Source organism: Sorex araneus, chromosome 4 (genome assembly GCF_027595985.1).
Source record: "Sorex araneus isolate mSorAra2 chromosome 4, mSorAra2.pri, whole genome shotgun sequence".
Taxonomy (NCBI): domain Eukaryota; kingdom Metazoa; phylum Chordata; class Mammalia; order Eulipotyphla; family Soricidae; genus Sorex; species Sorex araneus.
In genome coordinates, this window is record NC_073305.1 from 179650839 (window position 1) to 179678550 (window position 27712).

The following is a 27712-nucleotide window of genomic DNA, read 5'->3' on the forward strand; positions in this document are numbered from 1 at the left end:
GTCTTAAGTCTAGAGAACAGATGCTCAGGAAGGAATATAATTCGGAGTCAATTAACTCCCAAGTTACAAAAGCATAGCATTAACGGTCTCCTTGTGTCTATCTATACAAAAGGATATTGCTCTGAATTAACTATGCAAAGGACTTAAGGACAAGAGAAAAGCAATATTTACAAGTTAACAGTCTGACTAGGAGACAAAGGTGGTTGACTAGTTAGGGAAGCAGAGCACAAAGAAAGAGGTTACAAATAAACAGAGGAATAGGAGCACTGTGATTGGAGTAACCAATAAACCTAAGCTCCCTATGAAAAGGCAGAAAGGACAAACCAGTGTTATCCTACACTACTCGGCATTGTGGTTTGCAATATAGGTACTGAAAGGTTATTATGTATATCCCTTTCCTACTTTCAACACTCAGTTCTTCCAACAATCATGGTCTTATTGGTCCCTTCTTAACTGCTCTCCAGTTGTGGCAAGCTTTTATCCATGAACCAGTCCTCCTGGCCCTTTTTTTTTTACTGTCTGTGGGTGTTAGTCTCATATTATGCTTTTTTATATCCACAGATGAGAGCAATCATTCTAGATCAGTCTCTCTCTTTCTGACTCATTTCACTCAGCATGATACTCTCCATGTTTGTCCATTTATTAGCAAATTTCATGACTTTGTTTTTCCTGGTGGACGATAAAGCCTTTTAGACTAAAAAGCAGAACCAAAGATTAAAAAGAAAGAACTTGGGACAAAGAGATAGTATAGGAGATAAGACAGACAGAGTACAGGATGTGGCCCTCAAACTAACAAATACATAAATAAATGAACTAGGACTGTAGAAGAAGGGACCTTGACACTGAGGGCAGAGATTCACATTTTGGTAGTGAGTGTGGGTCAGGTGGGTCAGTTACATTGTGTGCCTAAAGCAAATATTAACACTATTATAAAACATGTTGCTGCAATATAAAATAGACTTAAAAAATATATAGGTACTTGGTAAATAATTGTATTTAGCCCTCCCTAAATACAATGATTTAGCCATTATACCTCCACTACTCAGCCACCGCCAAGCTCCAGGCCACTTTCCGGATACTCGGGCAGAGCCTCATGTATGAGTGAAGCCCCACAGAACCAAGTAAAGCAGAACTTTGTGACCTTGGACTCCAGGCTCAACAGGACCTGGAAACAAAGATCCTTTGTCTGCTTCCCCCAATCTCCGGTGACCAGGGATCACACCCAGACAACCCACCCTACCAGAGTCAGATAAATACCTCATTGGCCAACCTCCACTGCCTCCAGGCTCCAGGCCGCTTTTCTGGACACATCATAAGACACTTGATACCCATTTTCCATACTTACCACACCATATTTTATGGGGTTCAAATATGGTGTGAACCATAGGAACACCTGTAAGGGTGATTAGAGGCTGCCCTAAAAGCCTCCATTCCTCTTGGAGAGCCCAGCAAGCTACCAAGAGTATCCTGCCCACATGGCAGAGCCTGGCAAGCTACCCATGGCGTATTCAATATGCCAAAAAGAGCCCCCAGTACAGGCCTGTCTTCAGAAACTTTCGAGCTCATTTGCCAGCGTGGTTTGGTGCGAGCCTCACGCAACCCCAAGCTAATCTCCGAGTTCGCAAAGCTGTGCAGAGAAGTGATAAAGGAAGACCTCAAAGAGAGAAAGCAACAGTGTTGGCCAATGTGGCAGAAGCTGGGAAAAGTATTAACAGTGCTTGCCTGTCCTTTGCCAGATGATTGCCCTCCAACGTCTTGATGTATCTATCACATCTTCCAGAAAAGCAACGGAGAGGATATTCACGACTTCTATTTGGATCTCTTCAATAGCCACGTCCACTTGCCCACATACCAAATTCCGTAGGATGGATATGTTGTTCCCAATGTTCTCCCTTCCAAAATCTGACATGCCATTTTGTCAGTAAAGAAGCATACAGCACCCAGTCCAGACAAGGTCAGACCCAAACACCTGAAGAATCTGCCACCAGTACTTGTCAATACACTGGCTTGGCTCTTCACACAGTACCTGTCCGAATACAAGTTTCCGTCCCAATGGAAAACCAGCAGGACCGTTCTGTTGTGCAAGAAGGGAGACATCCTCGACATCACCAACTATCGCCCGATCTGCCTGTTATCCATCATCTTCAAGTGGTTCACTCAAGTCATCATGAATAGAATGGGCAGAACACTAGCCGAAAGACAACCATGCAAGCAAGCAGGGTTCTGAAAAGGATTCAGCATGACCGACCATATGCACATAGTGACCAAGCTCATTGAGGTTTCTTGAGAGTTCAAGATGCCACTCTGTCTAAGGTTCATTGATTTAAAAGAAGGCCTTTGATTCTGTTGAGACTGAAGCGGTCATCGAAGCCCTAGCCAAACGGGGTGTTCATCAATGGGTTGACAAGTGATACAAGTGATTTAGCCATTATAAATGAACTGTATCTTGCATGGGTAATTTGGATTTAAGCATGATTAAATTTGAATATAAATTTAAATGGAGGCTTGCAAAATAAGGTTATTTTACATTATTTATTTTATTGAAGTATAGTTGACATTTTATGTTGCATTAAATTCAGATGTGTCATGTGATCATTTGCTGTTCAATGTCTTTATTTATTTATTTTTAATTAAAATAAATTGATCTAAAATTGTAATCAAATTTTCCCCAAAAACAAAAGCCTAGTGAAGCCAGATGGATTCACTAGTGAATTCTTTCAAACCTTTAAAGAGGACCTATTGTCAATTCTTTTCAGCTTTTCCTGGGCATTTGAGGAAGATAAATACTTCCAAACAGTTTTTATGAAGCTAACATCACCCTGATACCAAAAGCAGACAGAGACACACACAAAAGAGAATTTCAGGCTGATATTGCTGGTGAGCACAGATGCAAAAATTCTCAACAAAATGCTAACAAATAGAATCCATCCACTCATCCGAAAGATCATATACCATGATCAAGTAGGATTCATCCCAGGGATACAAGGATGGTTAACACATGCAAGTCAATCAACATAATATACCATACCAATAAAAGAAAAAACAAAAATCTATGATGTTATCAGTAGGCACAGGGAAAGCAACAAGATCCAGCACCCATGTATGATAAAATCTCTCAACAAAATTAGAGCTGAAAGAACATTCCTCAATATAGCCAAAGCCATTTACAGCAAGTCCACAACATTATTCTCAATGGGGATAAACTAAAAGCTTTCTTTCTTTCTAAGATCAAGCCAAGACAAGGTTGCAAAACAAAACAACAAAGAGATATCATTTCATGCCACAGAGACTGGCACACATCAGAAAGAACAAGTACAACTAGTGCTGATATGGATACAGGGAGAAAGGGACTCTCATTCATTTAAAGAAAACAATATGGGCATTCCTTAAAAAACTAGCATTTGAGCTTCCATATCACCCAGCAATACAGTTCCGGGGAATTTCCCTAGCAGCCCAAAAGCAGTGCACAAAAGTTGTCTGTACCCCTGGCTCCTTAATGGCCATGATCCTGGAGGCACACAAACCAATTTCGGAACCCAGTGGATTCTGGCAAAAATTTCTCTGGACTTAATTATTAAAATACCAGAAATCCAAAACTGCATGGCCACAACACTCTTATGCTCTTCATTAACAGCAATAGAAAGCAAATTATCAAATGATGCCTTTTCAGCAGGTCTGATTGTTGGAGGGAAATTCCAAATAATAATAATAGTGAGTTTTCTGTCAAAACATTGAATGTAATCAAAGTAAAGAGAAAGCAAAGTGAAAATCATCTGCCACACAGGCAGGGTAGGGGGTGGGATGGGAGGTATACTGGGGCTCTTGGGGGTGGAACATGTGCACTGGTGAAGGGATGGGTGTTTGATGTTTGATCATTGTATGACTGAGACTTAAACCGGAAAGCTTTGTCACTGTTCTCACGGTGATTCAATTAAAAAAAAGGGGGGGGGTGTCTTTACTTCTGTGTTCATCAGCACTATATTCAATAGCCAGAATCTGGAAACAACCCGAGTGCCCTAAACTGACAAGTGGATAAAGATATACACTATTTTGAGGGGTATAAAAAAGACATAATATGAGACTAATACCCAAAAACCATAGAAATGAGAGCCAGGAGGGCTGGTCCATAGTAGGAAACTTACCAGAAGTGAGGGGGCAGGAAGTGGGAGAGTGCAGTTAGGACAGAGAAGGGACCACTATTACAATGATGATTGGACATTCTCATGCTGGACAACAACTGAGTACTGAAAAAGGTAAAGTGATGTACTTGATAACCTCTCAGTATTCTCCTGGCTTTGTGCTCAGGGGTCACTCCTGGCAGACTTAGGGATCATATGGGGTATCAGAAATCAGCCCTGGGTCAACTGCATGCAAGGCAAACTTCTCCCCATACTGTGCTATTTCCCCAGACTCCTCAAAGGCATTTATTTTTAAATAGAACAAAACTGTCCCTAAATTTAAATATCATTTGCCATCAACTTTATAGGTTTTAGAATGAGTTTTTGAATGAATCACTCCGGGAATATTTAAGAATAAGCAGTAATTTTGGTCTAATATTATTGTCATAATAGCTAACCAGTCACTGTCACTGTTATCCCATTGCTCATCGATTTGTTTGAGTGGGCACCAGTAACGTCTCTCATTGCGAGACTTATTGTTACTGTTTTTGGCATATCCAATACTCCACAGGTAGCTTGCCTGGCTCTGCCGTGCAGGCACTATACTCTCCGTAGCTTGCCAGGCTCTCCTAGAGGGATGGAGGAATCGAACACGGGTCGGCCGCATGAAAGGCGAATGCCCTACCACTGTGCTATCGCTCGAGCCCAGCTAACCAGTAACATTAAATTTCCTTATTAAATGTGTCCAGGTGTAAGACTTGCTATAAACCATGGTCATATCAACCCAAATCAAACATTCCCATGAATAAGATCAAAAAGGTGAAGCTTTTTCACTGACTTGTCAGCACTTCTAAATTTTTTAGTCTTCTTGCTCTAAATAAAGCAGCTTTCATCATTTTGTCCTTGTCCTTCTAGAAGCTGTGATGCAATGGGACATGCTTTACTGTGAGCTATCATCATTACTGATTTCCCATTTTGTAGTTCTGTAAAGATTTTCAATTTTAATTTCATTTTTAGGTCAGTTTCTCAACATGTCCTCTCACTGGCAAAGCTAATAGTGGGTTTTGTTTGCTTAGTGGCTATGATGAACAAAACATGAGATTAAATTACGCATAAAGATGTCCTCAAGAGGTGTGATGAACAGAGATGTTCTCTTCGACCTCATCTCTTCAACTCCAAGCAGAGAAATTTTTCTGATTTAAGAGTTTGAGGGATGTTGTTGGGTTCATTAAAGATAACCTCCCTTCACTACTCCTACAAAGTTCTGGTGGTCATATAAATTCAGATTCCAGGGAGGAGGATAAGACACAGAAATGTGTGGCAGGAAATAACGTCACAGATTCTAGAGATAAAGATGCAGGCGTCTTGTGGTGGAGGAACAACATTCTGCCTGTGGAATGTACTTATTGATTTTTTTAAATTATAAGTCATGATTCCTATAATACCATCTCTCTGAATTCTTTAAGACCTGGTTTAAAATATTCTTTTAGGAACCTTGTTTTTTCAGGCATATTAGTTATGCAGAAATAGTTATGTACTTTGCATTTTCAACTTGGGGCTTAGGATACAATGTATTCAGTCTGCTAACACATGAATAATCAATAATTTTGCTTAAGAATTCTAACACATGAATAATCAATAATTTTGCTTAAGAATTCTCAGTGTGGTCCTATATTCTTTTCTCATCTCCCAATTTGAGTCAAGGGAATCAAATTTCCTTTGGTGGAAAAATTCCTTTTACTCTTGTACTTTGCATTTTATTGACCAGCAGATTCAAGCAAGTTTCAAAATAAGATCCTCAGGATTAAACATGAGATCTTGAGCATTGATCCCAGCCTCTCCATCTCCCTCTCACTGTCCATCTCTGACTCACCCCTTCCTCTGAGCTTTTCAGCACTTACTATAGTTTCACTTGAGAAAAAATATCATTCCTCTTCTAGCCCCAGGAAATTACCTTTGCAGCAACTTGTAAACTCTAAAATCCCTTTCCAGTGATTACTTCTTTTGATCTTTCTTTTCTGTCCTTCTACTAAACTTAAACCAATGCATTTAAGTCAATGAATTGCGGAAAAAGAAAAAGAAGACCAGCTTTTGTATCATGTAACAAAACTGAAAAAAAAGGCATAAATAAAGCAAAATGCTGTGTTTATATTTTTAATTTACTGTCCAACTTAGAGATACTTTAAAAATCCATATACATGATAACAAAAAATATTTACAAATTGGTTGATATACTGGCTCCACTTTTGTTTGTTTTGTTTTGGTGCCAGATCCTGGCTCTTTGCTCAGGAATCACCTTTAGCAATGCTTAAGGGATCAGGTGGGAAGCCTGGGACGGAAGTTGGGTTGTTAGCTGTGTGTAAGGCAAATGCCCTCCTCACTCTGGCCCCTTGCTCCACTTTTATCAAATATTATCACCTCAGATCATGTTAACAGCTTTGAAGTTGTGAAATAATCAATGAACCTTTTCCACAATAAACATAGGTACTTTACAAAGTCTCTTGCCCCTGCACCTGGCTGTCTTCACCGGGGCCCCTCAGAGGGGGGTGGGTTGAGTTTTCCTCCCCCACCCCAGCAGAGCCCCAGCAGCCGAAGACCTCCGGAACCAAGCCAAAGCCATGCTCAAGCCCACTCTCCACATGTTCAGATGAGCCTCATGCATGAAGGAACTGGCAGAATAATCCAGGTGTGCAGGATCCAGGGCTGAGATCTTCATGCCTGCTTGAATTGGGACTGAGTCTTCTCCTCCCAGATGCCCCATTTTCCAGTAGCATGGCAGCTACACCCAGTCCCCCTCCCCCATGCCCTGTAAACCCATCAACAGCCAATATCCAGAGACTATAAAACAAAGCTTCCCGAAGCTTTTATAGCCTTTTTCTCCTTTTCCGAGAACCTGGCAAGGTATCTAGAGCATCCTGTCCTCCCGGCAGAGCCTGGCAAGCTCTCCGTGATGTATTTGATATGCCAAATACAGTAATAATAATGGGTCTCATTCCCCTTACCCTGAAAGAGCCTCCAATAAGGCACCACTGGAACGAACGAGTAAAGAGAGGCTGCTAAAATCTCAGGAATGGGCACTGGTGGAGGGATATAAATGAAATGCAAACATGAAAGTTCATAAGTTTGTAATTGCACCTCACGGTGATTCACTAATATAATTTATAAATAAATAAACAAATAAATAAATAAATAAAATATCAGGGCTAGGACTAATGGAGATGTTACTGGCATCTGCTCAAGCAAATCTATGATCAACGGGATGACGGTGATACAGTGATACTTTACAAAAATGCTAAGTTAATTTCTTTAAAATCTTGAGTTGAGTTTCTTTCTTTCAAATAGATTACACACATATTAAAAAAGGAGAAAGAGAGAAGGAAAAAAGAAGGCAAGAAAGAAGGAAAGAAAGAAATAAAAAAGGAAAGAAAGAAAGAAAGAAAGAAAGAAAGAAAGAAAGAAAGAAAGAAAGAAAGAAAGAAAGAAAGAAAGAAAGAAAGAAAGAAAGAAGGAAAAGAAAGGGAGGAAGAGAGAAAGGAAGTGAGGAAGGAAGAGAAAGGAAGAACGAGAGAAAGAAAGAAAAAAAGAGAAAGAGAAAACAAGCAAGCAAGCTGCAAGATTGAGAAGAGAGGATCATTTATCAACTTTAAGGAGATGACCTCTAGATGGTGAACAGAGAGTGAAGAGGAGGCAAGTTCCAGAGACTACCTCAGAGAACCAGCTTCCACATGTATTATGATAATTGAAGCAGCCAACTCTAAGGAGACCCAGTCTGTAAAATAATGGACAAGAGAGTGCAGACAATATTTTCGTGAAGATAAAAATCGCCTTCCTGTTTTGGTATTGCAAGTCATGAGACTTGAAAATCGTGCAGACATAAACACTCACATATTTGGATCTCTTCCAGGGAAAAGTAGGAACACTTAGCAAGCAAATCACATACACAGATAAGAACCCATGCTATCAACAAGCTGTGCACAGAAAAGAGAATTGTACGTGGGTCATACATTTATTAGAAAATAAAATTTCTTAAGGATTCTGTCTGAATTCTGACCATCTGCTAAAATGAAAACGCACTGGGAGAATATCTAGATGATTAAACATGAAACAATGAAAGGAAGTCTCAGCCCGTATCCCAGCCCTGATGGAATGAGCTATTGCTCCGGAGAAGGGCTTTTCAACAAAGTCAGACAGTGACTTTTCAACCAAGTCAACAAACCATCTGGTTTGTTGTTTAGGACACCTGCATTGCACAGGGCTCTTTAGAAAACTGTACCCCATTTGAATTAGTGTTGAATCAAGTAATCAATTATATAAGAAAATCAGCATTTAAAATAAATAAATATATATGTAGTAATTGAAGTAGCCCATTCTATACTTCTAGGAGAACTTAAGTGCATTTAATATACCTTTATTTAGGTTACTTTTTTAAAACCAGAAATAAGATGGCACTTTAATTTTTTAAATATTAAAAAGAAATATTATTAAAATGCAAACTTTTTCAACTATGAGACTTTTGTACACTTGATTACCTTGATATACTCCTAGGTTGGGCTAGAGAGACAGATGCTGGCATGTGCTTGCCTTGCATGAGCTCAATCTGGGTTTGACTCCAGTACCCCGTATGGTCCCCCAAGCCTGCCAGGAGTGATGCCTGAGTGCAGAGCAGAGGTAAGTCTTGAGTACTACTGGGTGTAGGCCTCAAAACAGGAAAGATAAATGAATAGGAAAAAATAGTCCTAGGCTATAATATCAAAGTCATATTTCTTCATAAAACCTCTAAATTTTCTGTAGGATCTTATTATTTTCCTTTGTCTATCTTTTAACTTCTAATGCATTTTCTGTAGCATCTCATTATTTTACTTTGTCTATCTTTTCACTTCGAAGGCAATTATACTTAGTATAAATATGTCAATATTAAGAAAATGAACAACAATAACCCAGGTTTCAGAGAATTCCTATTACAAAAATTAATAGAGGGGAAATTTCTTGTTAATCTTTTTAGAGTTTATGATAGATAGTCAGGAATCTATCACAGAAGTCCCCAAAGATAAAATTTTACAAAAAGTCATCTTCTAATGATAACAACCTTTAATATGAGCTATGCAAGAATCAATGCTTGAGTTAACCAAAGATTGAGGAAACCAGAGCATTGAATGAAGTTCAGTTAAACAACTATTTCCAATGACTTCCATTCAGAGGAATTGGTCTATAATCTAACAAAATTATGGATACTCTAATTTTTAGCTAGCTAACATCTAAAAGATTGCATGTAATTCTTTTACCCTTTTCTCTTGTCACTTGCAAACTGTCCCCAGTAGGAACGGTGATGATTCTCCTCCTCCGTTATTCCATTTCCTTTCTACCTCCTGACCCTCTCAACAGGGTAAAAGTATTTTCATCTTTTACTACCCAGTGCAAAATCCATTGCTTCCTTCAGATCTCCCTCTCAAAATGAAAAATTTACTGCCATATTGTCTTTCTTGTGACAGTACTTGACTTTCTATTGTCATCTATTTGCATCGATGTTTCCTCTTCTGGATTTTAAATAGTTCCTCCTTCAGCCTGGAAATTGCCTTTCATATTTAAAGTCCAATGAGTATCTAAATTAAAATATTTATGAAATGAATCAAACAAAGTCTCAAAATTAAGATCACAAATAGAAAAAGACATCTTAAACTTTTTAACAAGCGGCTGAGATTTTGAAAACAATTCATATTTCATTGAATATATGCTACTAAATAGTTCCCCCCAATTTACTGTGTAAATGTATCATTCTGACATAGGAAATAGTCTATTGATCATAGTCTATTGATTTACATTGATTTAACCTAAAGCTCCATTGAGTTTGGAATTGTCACTTGTAAATGAGAAAAGAAGGAGAAAAATAGTTTATTATCATGTAAGCAGTTTGGAGGTGGACTGGGAGAGTATTTAATAATTTAGTGGAGGAAATGACGAGGAGGAAATTGTTTGTGTCTCGGGAACCATGTGGAATTCTAAGATAAGAAAAACAGTTGCTAATTTGAGTATAAAAGCAGGAAACATGATACACTTATTTCCTTTTATGCAAACAGAAGTATATGACGGGTTGTGAAAATTATTTTTCTCTTGCTGTACCACAAAGATATAGAATCAAAGTGATTGTTTTTCAAACTGGTCTTTCTTTTTTTCCTTCTCTCTCTTACTTCTTGTGGATATGATGGCTAATAACACAACAAATTTAGGAAGTCCATGGCCAGAAAACTTTTGGGGTAAGACATTTTCTTTCATTGTTTTTCATTTAAAATTAGGATACAGAAAAATGTACTGCATGATGTACAAAAGCAATGCAAATCTTAGAGACATTATGTTTGCTATAAAAGGGTAAAGTTTTGTATGTATATTACATAAATGTGATTTATATACTGTCTGGAATAGGTTATGAAGAAATTCAAGAAATTTATCTGGGCAAGAAGTATCAGTTTTGGCTGATGTCATAAAATGTTAAAAAATAATGATTCTAAATTGAAAAAAAGAGGGAAGTGATTGCTATTTGGAATTTAATAATGTGTATTTGTTGAAAAACCTTTCTTTATGTAGGGTTATAGATTATGTATTGATGAAACCAAGAATTTCTAAACCTGTTACTTTAAGTGACATTGTTAATGCTGCAATATTTAACTTCCAGAATTGGACGACAATTACAAATTTAAATGAATGACCTGAATGTGATTATTTCAAGTTATGAAGTTCAAAGATAAAAGTATAAATGTTAAATGGAAATAGTACCTATCCCATTAAAAATGATGAGGATAATAAGAGTGTAGTGGTGGTAGTGGATGGGGAAATAATGCAAAAGTATTTTCATATCACTCAGCATTAGCAGCAGAATGACTGAAGTAAAAATTACTGATATTAATGGCTAGATCATGGGAAGATGTGCTAAATGTCAGATTCACATTAACTTTGAGGTTCAGGATATATTTTAAAATAAAGGGAAATTTGACTTAAATCCAGAATTCAAAAGACAAGATGGAGTCTACAAAGAAATCACTAGCCCTCTTTACTAGTCCAGAACAAGTTTCGAATTCTCTCAAAGAATTATTACAGATTTTCCATTGTATTCAAGGGATGCACCGGCAACTCCCAAGTGAGAAGCTTTTCTGGCTCCTCTGACAAGTTCACCTCATGGTATTCGACATGAGGACAATAAGTTTTGTTATAAAGTACAGTTGATTCAAGTCTAAGAAGAAGAAATATTACTGAACATATTTGGCTATGACAAAATTAAAAGGAAGAAAATTATATTTGCACATTGTAAAAAATGGCTTTGGCATTTAACTGTTTTACCTTGAATTGTGGGAATCTGCATATATGTGCTTACTATTACTTGGAGTCCTCACTTATGAAGAGTGTGTATATGTGAAACATACCTGAAAAAGAGCTACTTTGCATTCAAGGCAGCTTTCATACAACAACACTGCAGTTGTCACCATTAAAATAAGTGACTACAAGTTAATTTAAAAGCAAAATGACTCTGGTATCAGAACGCAATCTGTGAGAGCAGGATTTTTTTTTCCATCAGACAACTCACAGGTAATTTTCAAATTCCAACTTAAGGTAAAGAAATCACTATCCACTGACTAAACATGGCTAAAAATTATAAAACAAATCTAAATGAATAGAAAATGTTTAAAGTCTATCAATCTTAAGAAAAGCATTTTAAAATATAGAAACCCGTGCTTTACTGGAAATTCAATTGTATTGTTTTAGATAGTTCCTAGTGTTTCTTTGTCTTAGTATGTGAATACAATGAAAATTAGATGGAATAATGGAAACCAGGAAGGTGAGTGTTATATTGATAACACTAACAAAACCAATGCAAGTATGTTGAGCAGATATAGTGTTTCATGATTTGTGGAAGTGCAAAAGAGAGGACATTGTTTCTTCTGGAGTATTAGGTGTAAAAGGTAAAGCTCCAAATATATATGATAGACACATTTCCTAAAATGTTGATCTTTTACTTTTTTCTCTATTTGTACCTCAATTAATATGTATTTAGATTACTAATGCCCCAAATATTTATTTAGAAAATCTCTTAAATTACAATGAAGCATTGTCTATTATTTCAAAACTCAACTTTCTTCTTGGTTTATCTTGAATTCAGGGAATGAAAAAAGATTAGCTTAGAGAAATTAAACTTGTACGTTGAACTATGTGTCTTTACATAGCTTAATATACTTAAACTGCAAAAATGTCATATTCCAAACATGCTTTTCCTGTTTTCCTTATTGAGTGTTAAAAATAAGATCATTTTATGAGATTATTATCATTAATGATACCTTGTATTTTCATAGTAATCACCCACTACATCATATTAAATGTCCTGCAAGCATTAAAGAAACTAGTGTGGTCAGGCAATAAAATTAGCTTGATAGTGACAGTTGAGACCATCACCTTGCATTTTTCATTCATGCTTTTCCTTAAAGTGTTTCCTTTTTTCTAAGTACATTATCTATGAAAGCAATAGGAAGCATCATCTGTGAAAGTTTGCTTTGCCTGAATTTTCTAAAACCATAGACAACCATCATTTGAACTGGGATCCCTCTAGGATTTTATACTCTCAACAAAGAATAGCTTTGGTTATATTTTCTACCCTATCATGCATTTTTTTAAATCGTGGTTAGCATTATAAGAAATTGAAAACATTCTTGTTCAGAAATTTATATCTTTTTATTTAATCCTCAGCAAAACCTCAATGTCTGTTCTCAAAATAATTAAGCCTTTGGAAAAGAAAACAATTCCATGCAAATGCAAAAATATGTCTATGTTATTGTGGATGATAGAAAATAATATATGGTTAAATACCAGTGTGGTATAGGTAAATAATATGACAGCAACTAAATCCTGTTTAGGAAAAGCAAAGCTTTACCTAGTCATAGAAAGTCACATGAATTAAAGTAATTTTAGGAAGAAAACCTTTATAATTAACCTATTCCTTTACTCAATGTGTCAGTTGGTTAGTTTAGGAGCATTGAAAGAGTCCTCATTCTATATTACACACTGTGCTAAGTGCTAGTGATATGCATAAGGCGTAGTGATGAATAAGGGAATTTCAGGGGACTCAGGAGGCAGATGGCTGACATACATGCAGAAGCAAAAGCATACAAACCATCCTGGTAAAGAAATGAGTGACTTCAGACAGATTTGTGTCCAATTTTAAATATTGGTGTAAAAGTTTGACCAAATTCAACCTAAGTTTAATTCAGTGACTTCCTGTTCTTCTCACTTCTTTTCCCTTCGACTTTGCACTAACGTTGGAAGGAGATTGGGAGGGCAAGGGATTTTTATATTATCAGGGTATCGGAAGCAGAGAGCCTCTGGTTTTGACCAAGTTCAGTCCTCTGCTGACAGTCATTGAAATGCATTTCTCATTACTCTATGCATTACCCATTCACTTTCTTGCCTTCACTGATGATATGTCAAGTTCGATCCATGACACCTCTATTAAGGACATGATATTTTTCTTTAGAAAAGACCCTCTGACCCACTGTGCTGATTTGTATGGCAGCCCCATTTAAGTAGGGCAAGTATTTATTCTACCCAGCATATAGTTTTGAATACTTTGAACTCAGAGTTTTGGAACTGCAGCAAACAAACAAAAAAAGTATTTCTCGTTCTAAAAATTTCAGTGATTTCAGTAAGAGCAATTCTTTTTAAGAATGTAATTTATTCTCTATATTTAATAATCCAGTTATCCTAAGCATCAGATTTATTTATCTATGCATGTTTGTTGACATTCCAAATCCTAATAGAAGAGATGGAGACTTGTGATTTGATTTGCTAAGGTGCCAAAGGGAGAAAAAAGTTGAGAGTGGTATTAATCAGTCAGTAGAAAAATATGGAATCTACCCAGCAGATGGAGGTAGAAAATTTCAGTAGGGATTGTGCTGATACAGGTTAAATACAAAATAAAACAAAGCAAAATTAAAACCAATGATGCCCTTGTCCTGAATAGCCAACAAATGCAGGCTACATTTTTAATGGAAAAAATTTAATTTGTACTTTTAAAACTCTGTTCTACCTGTCTATTCCTTCCTACAACTAATAGCTAATGGTGATCGGGGAAGGTCTGGCAAAATATAGCTTATAGGCAAACTGTAATCTATGGTCTGTTTCTTTTATGAAAGAATTTATATCAGAACATTTATTTACTTCTTAATGACTGCTTTGTTCTCGATAATGGAGTCATATCAACATATCAACAATGCAAATCAAATGAAATGAAAGAGCATGTAGACCAAAATAGATTTATACTTACATGATAATTTAGTTCTGTTTAAAAGTAACTCAAAAGAAAAATTATTTTTAGATAATCCTAGGAAATATGGATATCAGCATAAAAAACAATTCTTCACTCCTATGTTTAAAGAAGACCTTTAAACGATGGGTCCTAAATATGAAAATCAAAAATTTTAAATCTTAAAATCTTCAATATTAAAACACATAACTCTCTGTAAATAGCTTACTCTTAAGCTATTTTGTTTTTAGGGTTCCAGAAAAACAAAATAATGTGTACATACACACATTCATAGAAGTGACTCTTGAAGTTAGGCAAATTCTTCAACTTCAATCTTTTTCAAGTTCACTTTGCTTTTTCCATTCCGGTTTTGTTCTTTATGCTTTCCTGAAAAATATAAAAGCATTTGTCAAGTTCTATATAAAAAAAGACTGAGATTGAGCTGAATGTATGAGTAGACTTAAGGAAGGCTGACTTTTTAATATTATTGAATCCTATAATCCATGAACATAGTATACCTCGTTGCTTATGTCCTTCACTTATATTCTTCTTTAATACTCTCAGTGTTTTGAAGTTTTAAGTGTGGATATTTACATGTCTTTGTTGAACAATGACAACAAAAATTCTAAATAGGCTGTAGTTAATGTGTAAGATTAATAGGATTTTCTATATTAAAATCAAGCCAGGGAACTGGGAAAAGCTTGGTGGTAAGACACTTGCCCCTCCTATATAGTTTGCTTCAATGTCATGATCTGATTTTTGACACTGATTAGGTTATTCACTCTCTTTTTGTCCCTGTCTCTTCCTCCCTTTCTACATTGGTGATTTCTACCAGTGGTTCTTCAATTTTTATTAGTTTTCTTCCCTGGAAACCACACTTGATTTTGGAAAATTTCTGTTTCTTTCACTTTTGCCTTTATTTTTAATCTATCTTTAAATTTTGCTTAAATAATTATTTACCGAAGATTAAACGGTAATCTCTGTTTAATCTCCGGCTGTAGCTGCTGACTATTCTGAGGAAAACTGAAGTAGATGCGCAATCAATCAATTGGAATTGAAAGTGGAAAATTGGACTTGAGAGAAGGCACAGGGGCTAGGGAGCTTGCCTTCCATTTGGCTGCCCCAGTTTGATTCCTGGCAATGTATAGTGTCCCAACCCTGCCAGTAGCAGGCCCCGAGGACTGAGCTAAGAGGAAGCCGTGAGCACTGCCTCGAGCTGTGGCTCCAAGACCAAGAAGTAAATAAGTGAGTGTGGGGAATGGTTTGGTACTAAAGGACTCGATCCAACAGACCTGTGAGAGAAGATGACCTCTCTCTGATGTGCACAGTCCTGTGGTCTAGCCCTGTCTCTGTGTCCACCAGTGACCGTGGCAGCTGAATTGAAGTGAGTCTTTGTTTGGACAAGAGCTGCCCCTGAGGGGTGGACGTCCAGTTGCGTCTGGTGTCTCTTGTGTAGCCTGTTTCCTTCCCATCTGCAACAGAGCGGGTGGGACCAAGGTGCCCTTCCGTGGAAGGGGTTCAAGATGGCACTGTTTTGGTGCAAAGTGGCTAAATCTCAAGAAATTTAAGGACTTTTATCTGCTTGGTGCCACCGACATTTTCTTATCAGTGAATTGATTACATAATATTGTAGAATTTGTTCTCTTCTTTTCCCCCAGCCCGCTCTCCAGTCGGGCAGCACCACTGACATTTGTGCATTTGGCATCTGATGAGTACACTCGTGGAACTGAGTTTTAAAATTTAATTGATTTTAATTTCCAATCGAAAATTTGAAACATGAACCCAGTTATTTAGAAAACATTTTAGCATGTTTTTTTCTAATTTGGGTGTGTGAATCTATGATTTCAAGTGTCAGTTTTATGGGATCTAATGGTTCAATATTTCCAGTGAAAACTGGCATTTGAATTGAGTTGTATGTGGAAAATATAGCTACCCAGTTTCAAAGATTTAGAATTAAAAAACAGCATTTTTACATTAAGAACTGATAATATTTTGGAGCTACTTGGCTGGAGCGATAGCACAGCGGGTAGGGCGTTCGCCTTGCATGCAGCCGACCCAGGTTTGACTCCTCCACCCCTCTCGGAGAGCCTGGCAAGCTACCCAGAGTATCTTGGAGAGCCTGGCAAGCCACCTGTGGCGTATTCGATATGCCAAAAACAGTAACAACAAGTTTCACAGAGGAGACGTTTCTGGTGCCCACTCGAGCAAATCAGCGAGCAACAGGATGACAGTGATACACTGAATTATTTACCGCATCCTACTTTATATTTGCTTTGTCTCTTTCTAGCCTTTTGGTAGAGCTTAAATAATTCCTTTTTAGTCTTCTATTGTTTTAAATATATATCTATAATGCTTTGTATTTTCCACTAAAAGTGACTTCAGGTGCATTTAAAAGTAGATGTTTCACATTTTTATTAAAATTTAGCTTAATATTTTTATCTTCCTATTATTCAGGGTTCTTATTACTTGCAGAAAAAATGAACTTGTATATTTTCTTTAATATAGTCATGCTTATTTTAATATTTCTGTAGAGATCATTGCAATAACTGTGATGTCTTTGTAATTTTTGGTAATAATTCTATTGTATGCACTTGATTTACTTTGTTCATTTAGTCTTGACCTCGAAATATTTTATGGCTATATCATTTATGTTCAGAATTGTTTGGGGCATTATGGAAACAATTTAAGATTCTCAGTAAGCTTAACTTTTCTTCTAAATTAAATCAAAGGCAAATGATTTAATCCCACCTGGACCGATCTAGTGTGTGCCTGCATTTCTGACATTATGAGGTTTATTCTTTTTCCTATTTGCTATTACTCTTGCTCTTCATTGCCCAGCTCATTTCATTCTGAAATGTTTCCCAGGTTCACATTCCTTGGAAACCTTTGAATGATATATTTTCCTTCCCCATCTTACCTAAGGAGAAGAAAACCTACAAGCAAAGAGTGCAATTATCTGTGCAGATAGATGAAAGAAAGATAGATGCAGATGGCAGAGAGAAAGCTCATAAATAACCACAAGGCACTGAGTCCGGATAAAATTCTTCATGTTTGAAGAATGGCCAAGAGGACAAAGTGAATGGAGATGAATGAGACAGAGAAAGACGGTTGAGAAGAGATCAAGCTGGAACTTTACGATCAATTTGAGGAACTTGTTTTTACTTTTACTTGAAAAATAGAGGATTTGAAACACAAGAGTGAGGAAAATTTAACTCATGTTTTCAAAGGCTCTGGCTCAGTCCGGTTTCCATATTACAGAGGAAGAAGACAAGGGCAGAGGGAGGAAGATGTGTTAAAAGGCTACTACAATATCCTAGGTTAGACATGAGAGTTGCTCGACCTTGAAGGAGGCAGAGCATGTAGAGAGCAAGAAGTTCAATTCCAGATTCAAGATATGTTGTGATAAAAGACTAAGTAGCGTTTTCTGGCATATGAGAAGCACGGAGAAAGTTCTCTTTTTAGATTGCAGTAATTAAGTTTTATGTACCTTAAGTACAGTTCTTACTAAAGAGTTTTTTAAAATTTATTTTATTAAATCACCATGTGGAAAGTTACAAAGTTCTCAGAGTTATGTCTAGGTTACACAATACTCAGACACCCGTCCCTTCACCTGTACCCATATTCCACCACCAAAGACCCCAGTCTACCTCCCAACACCCGCCCCCACCCCCACCCCCAACCCCGCCTGTGTAATTGATAAATTTCACTTCATTTTCTCTTTACCTTGATTACTTTCCATAATTCAACACAAAACTCACCATTGTTGGAGTTTACCCCCAAGAAAGACAGCCCTACTGCCAATGAAGCATTTGATAATTTGTTTTCCATTGCTGAGACTGGAGAGATATGAAGTTCCACTGTCAAATACATAGAATATTTTTTTCCTCCTCCTTCCCGTGCCACCAAGTTCATGCCTGCTTAATAAACAGTCCTCATATTATGGCTGACACCACACCACCCGACGAGAAAAATAGATATTTCCTGTCCTAGGCCAGCATGGGGCTATAGCTTAGAGACATGGCTGCAAGCAGTTTCTGGAACCAAAAGTAGTTCCTCCGGATTCTGGTTGATCTGCAGCAACTCGGCCGCACAAGAGTGTGGCCACCCGGGTCGAATCTCGGCGGAGCATGCTCTGGTATTGGCCCGAGACTCCCCAAGTGTCCCGCTGTTCCAAGCACATAATATTTTTAAATTTTCAAATCCCCCCCATTCCTGAGCCTCTAAGTTCGTGCCTGTTTAATATGGTGGACGCCACACCACGTTTCTCCCAGAAAAGGGAAAAGAACCAAGAAAGGAGGATATTTCCTCTCGTCGTCCGGCATCGGGCTATGGCTTAGTTTACAGTCTACATGGTTGCTACTTTGATTACCTTCAATATTTCAACAAAAAACTCAGTATCATTGTTTGGAGTTTACCCCCACAGTCAGACCTGCTAAAAAGGAACCCTTTCACATTGCTGACAATAAAGATATAATAGGTCTTGCAGCCACACGGTTTTGGTTTTATTTATTTATTTATTTATTTTTGGTATGAAGTCCAAGGAAAATTCTGCCAGTATTTGCATCCCTGCAAGCTTTTACTTTCCTTTTGTGGTGCTCATATGGAGAAGCCTGTAGAGGAAAAACCCTGCCCCGCTGGCGGCGAATGGGCCAGGGGCTCCCATCCCAGTCTGGGGGTCTCTCCGGGGGCTGTTCGTGTCCATAGTGGCTCAGTTGCCTCCGGGGTTGAGCTCTTAGGGCAGCTGAAAAGGCCGGGCCCGCGTGGCACTGTGCTTAAATATCGGTAAAGGGCGGGACAGGCAAACCCGCCCTCTGGGATCACCTGGACGGACGTCCCGCTGGTACCTGCATTCTGTGTTCTAAAACCGGCTGTTGCCTTGCTGCGCCCAATAAGGAAGAGTTGAGAGAGAAAGCCCTGCCCCACTGGTGGCGAATGGGCCAGGGGCTCCCATCCCAGTCTAGGGGCTTCTCCAGGAGCTGCTCGTGTCCATAGTGGGTCGAGCTCGGAGGGCAGCTGAAAAGGCTTACTAAAGATTTTCTTCTGGACATTCTTATTGGCTATAATGTCCCCCAGTTTATCCTAGTGCAGTGATTCTCAACCCAAGCTCTGGGGTCCCATAGGGGCCTTAGAGTATTCCAATGGGGCTACAGGTGAAAATGAGGACCGTAGTGTAAGACTCAAAGACCACCAATAGCATGGGGGCATGCAGGAAGAAAACATTTACAAAAAGGGGTCACGGTCAGAACTGGGTTGAGAAATACCACTCAGAGTGTCAGGAATAGCTGAATTGGCTGGGTATTAGCTAAGCTTATGCTTCTTAGTATTGAAAGAATTCTATGAACTGATAATGTTGCCTTCTGTTGTCATCAGTAAAATCACTTTTCAGATATTGGGACCATTCAGCTCCAGGCCACTAGATGGTGACCTCTACTAAATTTTCATACTAATAGACAAAACTTGAATCTACTTTTTCTAGAATCAAATTTCCTGGAATCCAGTTTTTGGGTGAGTCTCTCAACATTCAAAAAGCATTGTAGCAGCTATTCACATTACACCAGAAAGTACGAAATGATTTTGATAATTTATACAACACTTAGTATTAATACATATCATTTATTAAGAACTTATGCATCAAATCCTATGCCAAATCTTACTACATTAGAGAGAGTTTCCTTTTGCTTTTAGAGGGACATTTTTATTTTTCTAAGTAACTAGGTGATCTCATTAACCACATTAAGTTCTAATCATATGAGCTAAAGTAATGGTTCATTTTTTTTCCTGCTCTGAAGATTGTTGAGAAATGAGATGATAAACTGTCTTTAACTAAGAGTATCAGTGCGAATGTGTTTTTCAGGCACATTTTCTTTTATAGTAGGTTTTTAAACTGTGTGGCCATTAGGTGCTATTTTCATTCTTTGTTTTTTGGGGGGGAGCTTCATAGTTTGGGCTAGGGAAATCATTAACTTTGATTAAATTTTAAAAACTCATACCATGGGTAAAGTATTTAGTTCACAACTTACCGCCCCCCCCCTTTTCTGTAGTGCCTTGACCTTGGTTTAATCCCCAACACTAACATATGGTCCTTTCAATATCACAAGAGGTGATCAATGTACACAGAACCAGGAGCCCTGGGTATGGTCCAAAAGCAAACCAAAAAGTTAATTTTACTTATTTTTTTTGGCCTTTGGACCACACCCAACAGGTCTTACTACTGACTCTGTGCTCAAGTATTACTCCTGTTGGGGCTCTGGAGACCAGCCAGGGTCCTGGGGATAAACCAGGGCAGCTGTGTGCAAGGCAAGTAGCTTGTTATACTATCTCTCCAGCCAGGAGGTTTATTTTCAACACACTTACTGTTCTCCTGAGCTTCATAGATATTAAAATCCATTATGTGATCTTTTAAAGTAATATCTAAGATCTCCATATATGCCTAGATAGCCTTTTACTTAGGTATGTGATCTTATAGAGTCTCCTATTTATAGCAGTAAAATGATGCTTTGAGTACGACTTATCTGTTTGGCTGCCATTCCCTCAAATTTTGGGGCACAGGTCATGATAGGTAAACAGAGTCAAAGAGAGATTTGTAAAACAATAAAGAATAACCTTTCAAAATATTGTCAAATTTCTCTACTACATATGTTTTCTATGTTTAGTGCCACACAAAATTCTTTCCGTTTGTTTGCTTTCGTTATTTTGTGTCATATCAAGTGGTCTGTGGGGCTACTCCAGTCTCTGTGCTTGGGCAGGGGTTACTTCCAGTGGTGCTTCAGTGTTCCTGCAGAGATGGGGGTTGAACAGGAGGCAGGCATCAGCTGCATGCAAGAAAGAGCCTTAACCCCTGGTCTATCTTTCCAGCCCTCAAATAATATTTTTAATTTACTGTCACCTGTCACTGTCACCTCATTGATTTGCTCGAGTGGGCACCAGTAACATCTCCATTGTGAGACTTGTTGGGCTGGAGTGATAGCACAGTGGGTAGGGCGTTTGCCTTGCACATGGCTGACCCAGGTTCGATTCCTCCACTTCTCTTGGAGAGCCCAGCAACCTACCAAGAGTATCTTGCCCGCATGGCAGAGCCTGGCAAACTACCCGTAGCATATTCGATATGTAAAAACAGTAACAAAAACTCTCACAATAGAGATGTTACTGGTGCCTGCTTGAGCAAATTTTTAATTTAACAAAACTAAAATGTGTTATGTAACATTCTGGTTTCTGCACACCCTACACTGCTCTGGGAACACTCCTTGTGGTGCTTGGGGGACCCTATGTGGTGAGGGACATGAAACTGGCATAGGTTGCATGCAAAATAAGCACCTTAACTCCCTGTACATATTTTTTAAATTACTTATCTAAAAGAGTTTGAATATTATTTTTCCTTATATAAGATTTTACTTTAAAAATTGAATTCATCTCACATATAAATATTTTATAAGACTTGTATTATGATATTAATAGTATTTTATATATGCTTATATTATTATGACTATATTTTACATGGGACTGGAGCGATAGCATAGTGGGTAGGGCATTTGCCTTGCACATGGCTGACCCGGGTTCTACTCCTATGTTCTTCTCAGAGAGCCCAGCAAGCTACCGAGAGTATCCCACCCACACAGCAGAGCCTGGCAAGCTACCCATGGTGTATTCGATATGCCAAAAACAGTAACAAGTCTCACAATGGAGATGTTACTGGTGCCCGCTCAAGCAAATCAATACACAATGGGATGACAGTGCTACAGTGTATTATGATTAGAAAATAAATTCTAATTTTGATCTTAGGAGCAAGAACCCCAGGGTTTGCCCCTGTCTCCACACCAGCATATCTAATTTATTGTTGGGAAAAAATTATTCTCTTTCACTTTGGATCTCTCAGCACCAAGTTTTTTCTTTCCACTTCCTACTGTCTCGCTCCAATATAAATCATTGTTCTTGCAACTGTGAACAATGGCAGAAATGTGCAACTTGGCTCTCTATTCGCCCTTCTCGGTCCTTTTAATTTATCACAGAATTCACTGTGAGTTTGATATTTCATCCTTCCTGCAAGGTGACTCTGCTTTGTCAATTTTTTGCTCAGGGAAAAATATTACTCATTGTTATATCCTCTTAGGAGTCCACACAATATCTCCCATCACCTGATTACTGAACCACCATCTTCACTGGGTCATTGTCACCATCACTGAAGGAGTTGAAGGACATAATTTTTGACTGAAGTCTCCTAAAATATAAACTCCACCAGTTGAGACTGTTTTCTTCACTTCTGTCTATATATCGAGCACACAACTTGATAAGTAATCCAGGGTTCCACATGCTAAACAAAGGAAGAGATAATTATCTTCAAGACTTTTAGCTGTTAACAACATCTACCAACTAGACCTCTCTCAGAGCCAGTCATCTCTCTGGTCAGCTCAAAGCTGCCTAGATTGTTTATTTATGTTTCCTTCTACTTTGGCAACCCCTTGAATCCTGGCTACCCCAAAGGCTATTCTCCATGTACTTGTATAAATACACAGACCACTCTGCTTTTGGCTTAAGTGCTATCCAGGGATCCTTGAAATTCTATTATAGTTGGAGGTCATCAATTCTATTTCTGTCTTGAGTTCATATTTAAGACCAAACAAAATATCCCAGGGGCATTCAAATATATTTTTTCTAAGGTCTTTATCTCCTCCCTCTAGCCTCGGCTTTCCTGTCTATTTGGAGGAATGATTCTAATATTCAGATTGCTGATCTAGAATTCTTGGAGTCGGGGCTGGAGCGATAGGACAGTGGGTAGGATATTTGCCAGGTTCTATCCCTGGCATCCCATATGGTCCCCCAAGCACCTCCATGAGTGATTACTGAGTGCAGAGCCAGGAGTAACCCCTGAGCATGGTGGGTGTGACCCAAAAAGAAAAAAAAAGAATGTTTGGAGTCTCTCCCTTACTATAGGAAAGTATGGGCTGCTTAGTAATAATGGAGTGAAATGGGGGAGGGGGAGATTGCGTTTCTTTTGATTGATGCTAGTTTTTATTTCCTTGAAAGATTCTTAGACACATTTAAGAAGGTATGATACATTGCCATTTAATGTATTCACTTAGCACTTGCAAAGAACTGATTTTGATTATAGTCTCAGGGTTGAGTGACCATCACCACAATCTAATTTGAGAACATTTTGTACTTAAAAAAAAAACAAAACTCACTAGCAGTCCTTCCTGTTCCTTCCCACCCCACCCCAGCCAAAGACAATCATTAATCTACTTTCTATCTGCATGGTTTGTTGCTTCTAGACAATTCATGTAGCAATTCGACAAAGTGGGATCTTTTTGGGACTGGATTTGTTTCTTCTCCTTCTCCTTCTCCTTCTCCTTCTCCTTCTCCTTCTCCTTCTCCTTCTCCTCCTTCTCCTTGTCCTTCTCCTTGTCCTTCTCCTTCTCCTTCTCCTTCTCCTTCTCCTTCTCCTTCTCCTTCTCCTTCTCCTTCTCCTTCTCCTTCTCCTTCTCCTTCTTTTTCCTTCTTCTTCCTCTTTGTTTCCAAGACAACTGTCTCGCATCTTCCTAGGTACTCCCAAGTCCCTTTCTAAGAGTCAGTGTGCTCAGGAATCAGATTCTTTTCCACTATTTTCACAATTTTCCCAGAATTGTCCTTCCTCTTTGGAAAGTTTGTGCTGGAAATATAAGAGATAATTATTAGTATCCATTTGTGTTTTTTTTAAATATTTTTCTAACTAATTTAAAGTTTCAGTGTCTCTGTCTTCTAATATGCTCTGTATGATTTTATTTGTTCATTGTGTTGTTCTTCTCTGGGTTTTTGGAAGATACATTGGGAAGTGTGATTTACAGGCTGGGATGGCCTTGCAAACTACAAATTGCAATGACTTCTTTTTCTAAGGTTCTGAATATTTGCAGTCCCAATATTTAGGCATTAGTTCTGTATTTTATTATTTAATTGATGATGATAATTTAGGATTTTATATGCCTTTTTACATGAGAATGTAACTTTATAAGATCCTTCTCTCAGAGATTATGCTTTACGGCTATGTCTCAATATGATATTTTCTTTCATCGTGGGTAGGCTAGTTAGAGTTAGTTGATAAGCTGGCAGGATTAGGCTCCCAAGATAGCAGAGGGAGAAGCTGAAATATTTCCCTTTGCTTCGGCTTGATTAAACTTGCAAAGCTTTATTTCCATTGCATCCAGGGGTCAAAAAAAGCAAGTAATAAAGTCAGTTTTAAGGAGTGAGGAAACAGATTTGATTCTGTTTCGTGTGTTTGATTTTTGTTGGAGAGCATTTTGAGCCACACCCACTGTGCTCAGGGCTTACTTCTGGGCGTGTACTCATGGGTCACTCTTGGTGGTCTTCAGGGGACTGTATGCAATCCTGAGGATTGAGCCACTGTCAGCTCATGTAAGGCAAGAGCCCTAACTTCCATACTATCTCTCCAGTCCTAGGTTCTATTTCTTGAAGGCAGGAACTTCAAGACACCTGTACCCCTCCTCTCTTTTTCCTGATCTCTTAACTCCAGTAAATTCATTTCTATTCTAAGTCTCTCTTAATGTAAACTCCTAAGATAACTTGATTAACAGATCTTTACCTAAGCTAGTTAAGTTTCATTTGTGAATTTAGCAATCTTTATTCAAATACTGGTACTTGAAATGAATCTTGAATAATGAGTTCCCCAGATACAGAAGTTTCAAAATTTTATCTTGATATAAGGAAAAAATATGTGGATACATATAGATTTTGGAATAAGGGGGAAATGAACATGGTTCGATGATGGGGAGGAAAAATGAGCACTGTGAATCTGGAGGATTATTTAAACAGGTCAAGTCTTTATATCAAAGCAAGGGCTCTATTACTTAGCTTCACTAGTGAATATATTGCTTTACAAGAAGAAGCAGTAAGGTAGAATTACCACCATTCTGGAAAAATATTTCTTTCACCCAGAACAAGAAATGTGAACAAACAAAAATTCTGTGAATTGGTGCATAATAAGAAATTCTATGGAGATTTAGGGGCTAGGAACTGGATTATTATGACTAGAGTATAACAGCATGATCTGGGACTCTGGGATCAGGAGAAAGTCCAGGAATTTGTATAGGCTGTCATCAATGAGTCAGAGACAGAGGGGACAGGCGTTCAGGAAGCACAGCATAAATCAATCAGCCCCTAGATAGATGGTTCTAGCCAGCACTTCCTGACTCCAGTGAGCAGAGGAAGTGAGACATGGTGAAGTCTGCAGGTGGCAGACATCAGTGGGCTTGATGAAAGCAGAGGAAAAGGAAAATCAAGGTGACTGAAATTTTTTATCAATTTTTGGCACATCATATTCAGAGCGATGTACTTTTAAAGGATATAATCTCTGGGTTATAGTTGCAAACCTGTAAAAATTAATGTGCTCAGCATGGCCTTTTAAACAATGAGGCATTTTTATTACTTGTTTCTAAAAGTTGCTAACGTAGAATAAGCGATGTGGAATGTGACAACCGAAAATGTCATTCTGTGTCCTTCCATCTTACTTTCACTGATCTGTAGACACCCAGAACCCTCTTCAATTTCTGTCTGTAAAAATTGGTTTGCGGGACTGGTGCAATAGCACAGTGGGTAGGGCATTTGCCTTGCACGCGGCTGACCCGGGTTAGATCCCCAGCATCCCATATGGTCCCCTGAGCTTTGTCAGAAGTAATTCCTGAGTGCAGAGCCAGGAGTAACCCCTGTGCATCGCCAGGTGTGACCCAAAAAGCAAAAAAAAAAAAAAATTGGTTTGCGGCCTGATAGTACAGAAGGTAGGGTGTTCGCCTTGCATGCAGGTGACCGGGGTTTGATTCCTGGCATCCTATTTGGACCTTAGGTCCCACCAGGTGTGTGATCCTTGAGCACATACCAGGAATCAGCCCTGTGTACCTTGGGGTGTTCCCACCCCCAAACCCCAAATGGTTTGAATTAATTCTCTATTCCCTCCTACTATCCTTTATCGCGTTCTGCCCGTTCCTAGCTGATCGCCTATTGACAGCTCAAATGGCCCGTTTGTCTTTTCTGTTCCAGAGGACCTGATCATATCCTTCACCGTGTCCATGGCAATCGGGCTCGTCATCGGAGGACTGATCTGGGCTCTCTTGGTTTGCTTGTCTCGGAGAAGGGCCAGCGCCCCCATCTCCCAGTGGAGCTCCAACCGCCGGCTGAGGTCCTCCTACACCCACGGCCTCAACAGAACTGGGTTCTACCGCCACAGCGGCTGCGAGCGCCGGAGCAACCTCAGCTTGGCCAGTCTCACGTTCCAGAGACAAGCCTCCATGGACCCAAGCAACTCCTTCCCTCGAAAATCAAGCTTCAGGGCTTCCACGTTCCATCCGTTCCTGCAAAGCCCGCCGCTTCCCGTGGAGCCTGACAGCCAGCTGATGGCTCTGCCCACTTCCAGCATCTCCCCGACCATGCACAGCACCCACGGCCTGAGCCGCCCCGATTTCCACTGGTCCACCAACAACCTGCGGCTGGGCCTTTCCACCCCGCCCCCGCCTGCCTATGAATCCATCATAAAGGCCTTCCCAGACTCCTGAGTTAGGGAGCTTGTCCTATGTTTAATTATTTTTAATTTCTTGTCTTTTTTTTCTTGTCAAATCATAAATGTGGTAAAAATAATCATTTTGATGACATAGTCCAAATAAAATGAGTAGTCAAGGTAAAACAGTACTGGACATTACCAGTATAAAATATTAAGGATACGTTTTTCCCTTTATGTCTCACTAAAAAAAAAATAAGGAATTCTTTTCCATTTCCAGGTGGGTATATATTTTTGTCTTTTGTACTCAGAGTGAGGTTTGGAAAGGATTGCGATTCTAATCTAAGAATCAACTGTGATGACCTCTTCTATGTATACTAAAATATTTAGATACTTGTAGTTTACAAATCTCACTTTTCAAGGTGAATAAGTATATAACGAGGTAAAATCAGTATTTTTACTTAAGAAACATACTGCTCTTTTAATGAATTTTCCTTTGTTTAGAGTGACAAGAAAAACCAGTTAAGAATCTGAGACTTCCTAGGGCCTGAGAGATTGTACAGCTGGTAGTGCATTGGCCATGCATGCGCTCCAAAGCCAGGTTTGTTCCTTGGCATCAATTATGGTCCCCTAGTCCACCGAGAGTGGGTCTTGAACGAAGAGCCAAGAGTAACCCCTGAGCACCACAGAGTGTGGCCCCCAAACAGAAACAAAACAAAACATGGAAAGAATCTTGCACTTGTAGGGCAGGGATATAAGTCTGGTGGCAGAACAAAGACTTAGTATCTGTAAGGCCCTGGGACTTTCCCTTCAGTCCCTCACTCCTCACCCCTGACCCAT

The 27712-nt window shown here is 38.7% G+C and overlaps 1 protein-coding gene across 1 annotated transcript; it reads left to right on the forward strand.

Annotated features, from left to right (window-relative positions):
- The first annotated feature begins 10267 nt into the window (after window positions 1-10267).
- On the forward strand, window positions 10268-27184 carry MYCT1 (MYC target 1). The gene is made up of 2 exons (XM_004600788.2): window positions 10268-10369; window positions 26419-27184. Exons 1-2 carry the CDS (start codon window positions 10315-10317, stop codon window positions 26928-26930), a joined length of 567 nt encoding a protein of 188 aa, XP_004600845.2. The 5' UTR covers window positions 10268-10314; the 3' UTR covers window positions 26931-27184.
- The last annotated feature ends 528 nt before the right edge of the window (window positions 27185-27712 follow it).

What these genes read in the sequence shown, in the direction of transcription:
- MYCT1 (XM_004600788.2), top strand. Translation starts at nt 10,315, where the DNA reads ATGATGGCTAATAACACAACAAATTTAGGAAGTCCATGGCCAGAAAAC. An exon ending in ATGGCCAGAAAACTTTTGGG is followed by an intron (nt 10,370 to 26,418) that starts GTAAGACATTTT and finishes TTTCTGTTCCAG; the next exon opens with AGGACCTGATCATATCCTTC.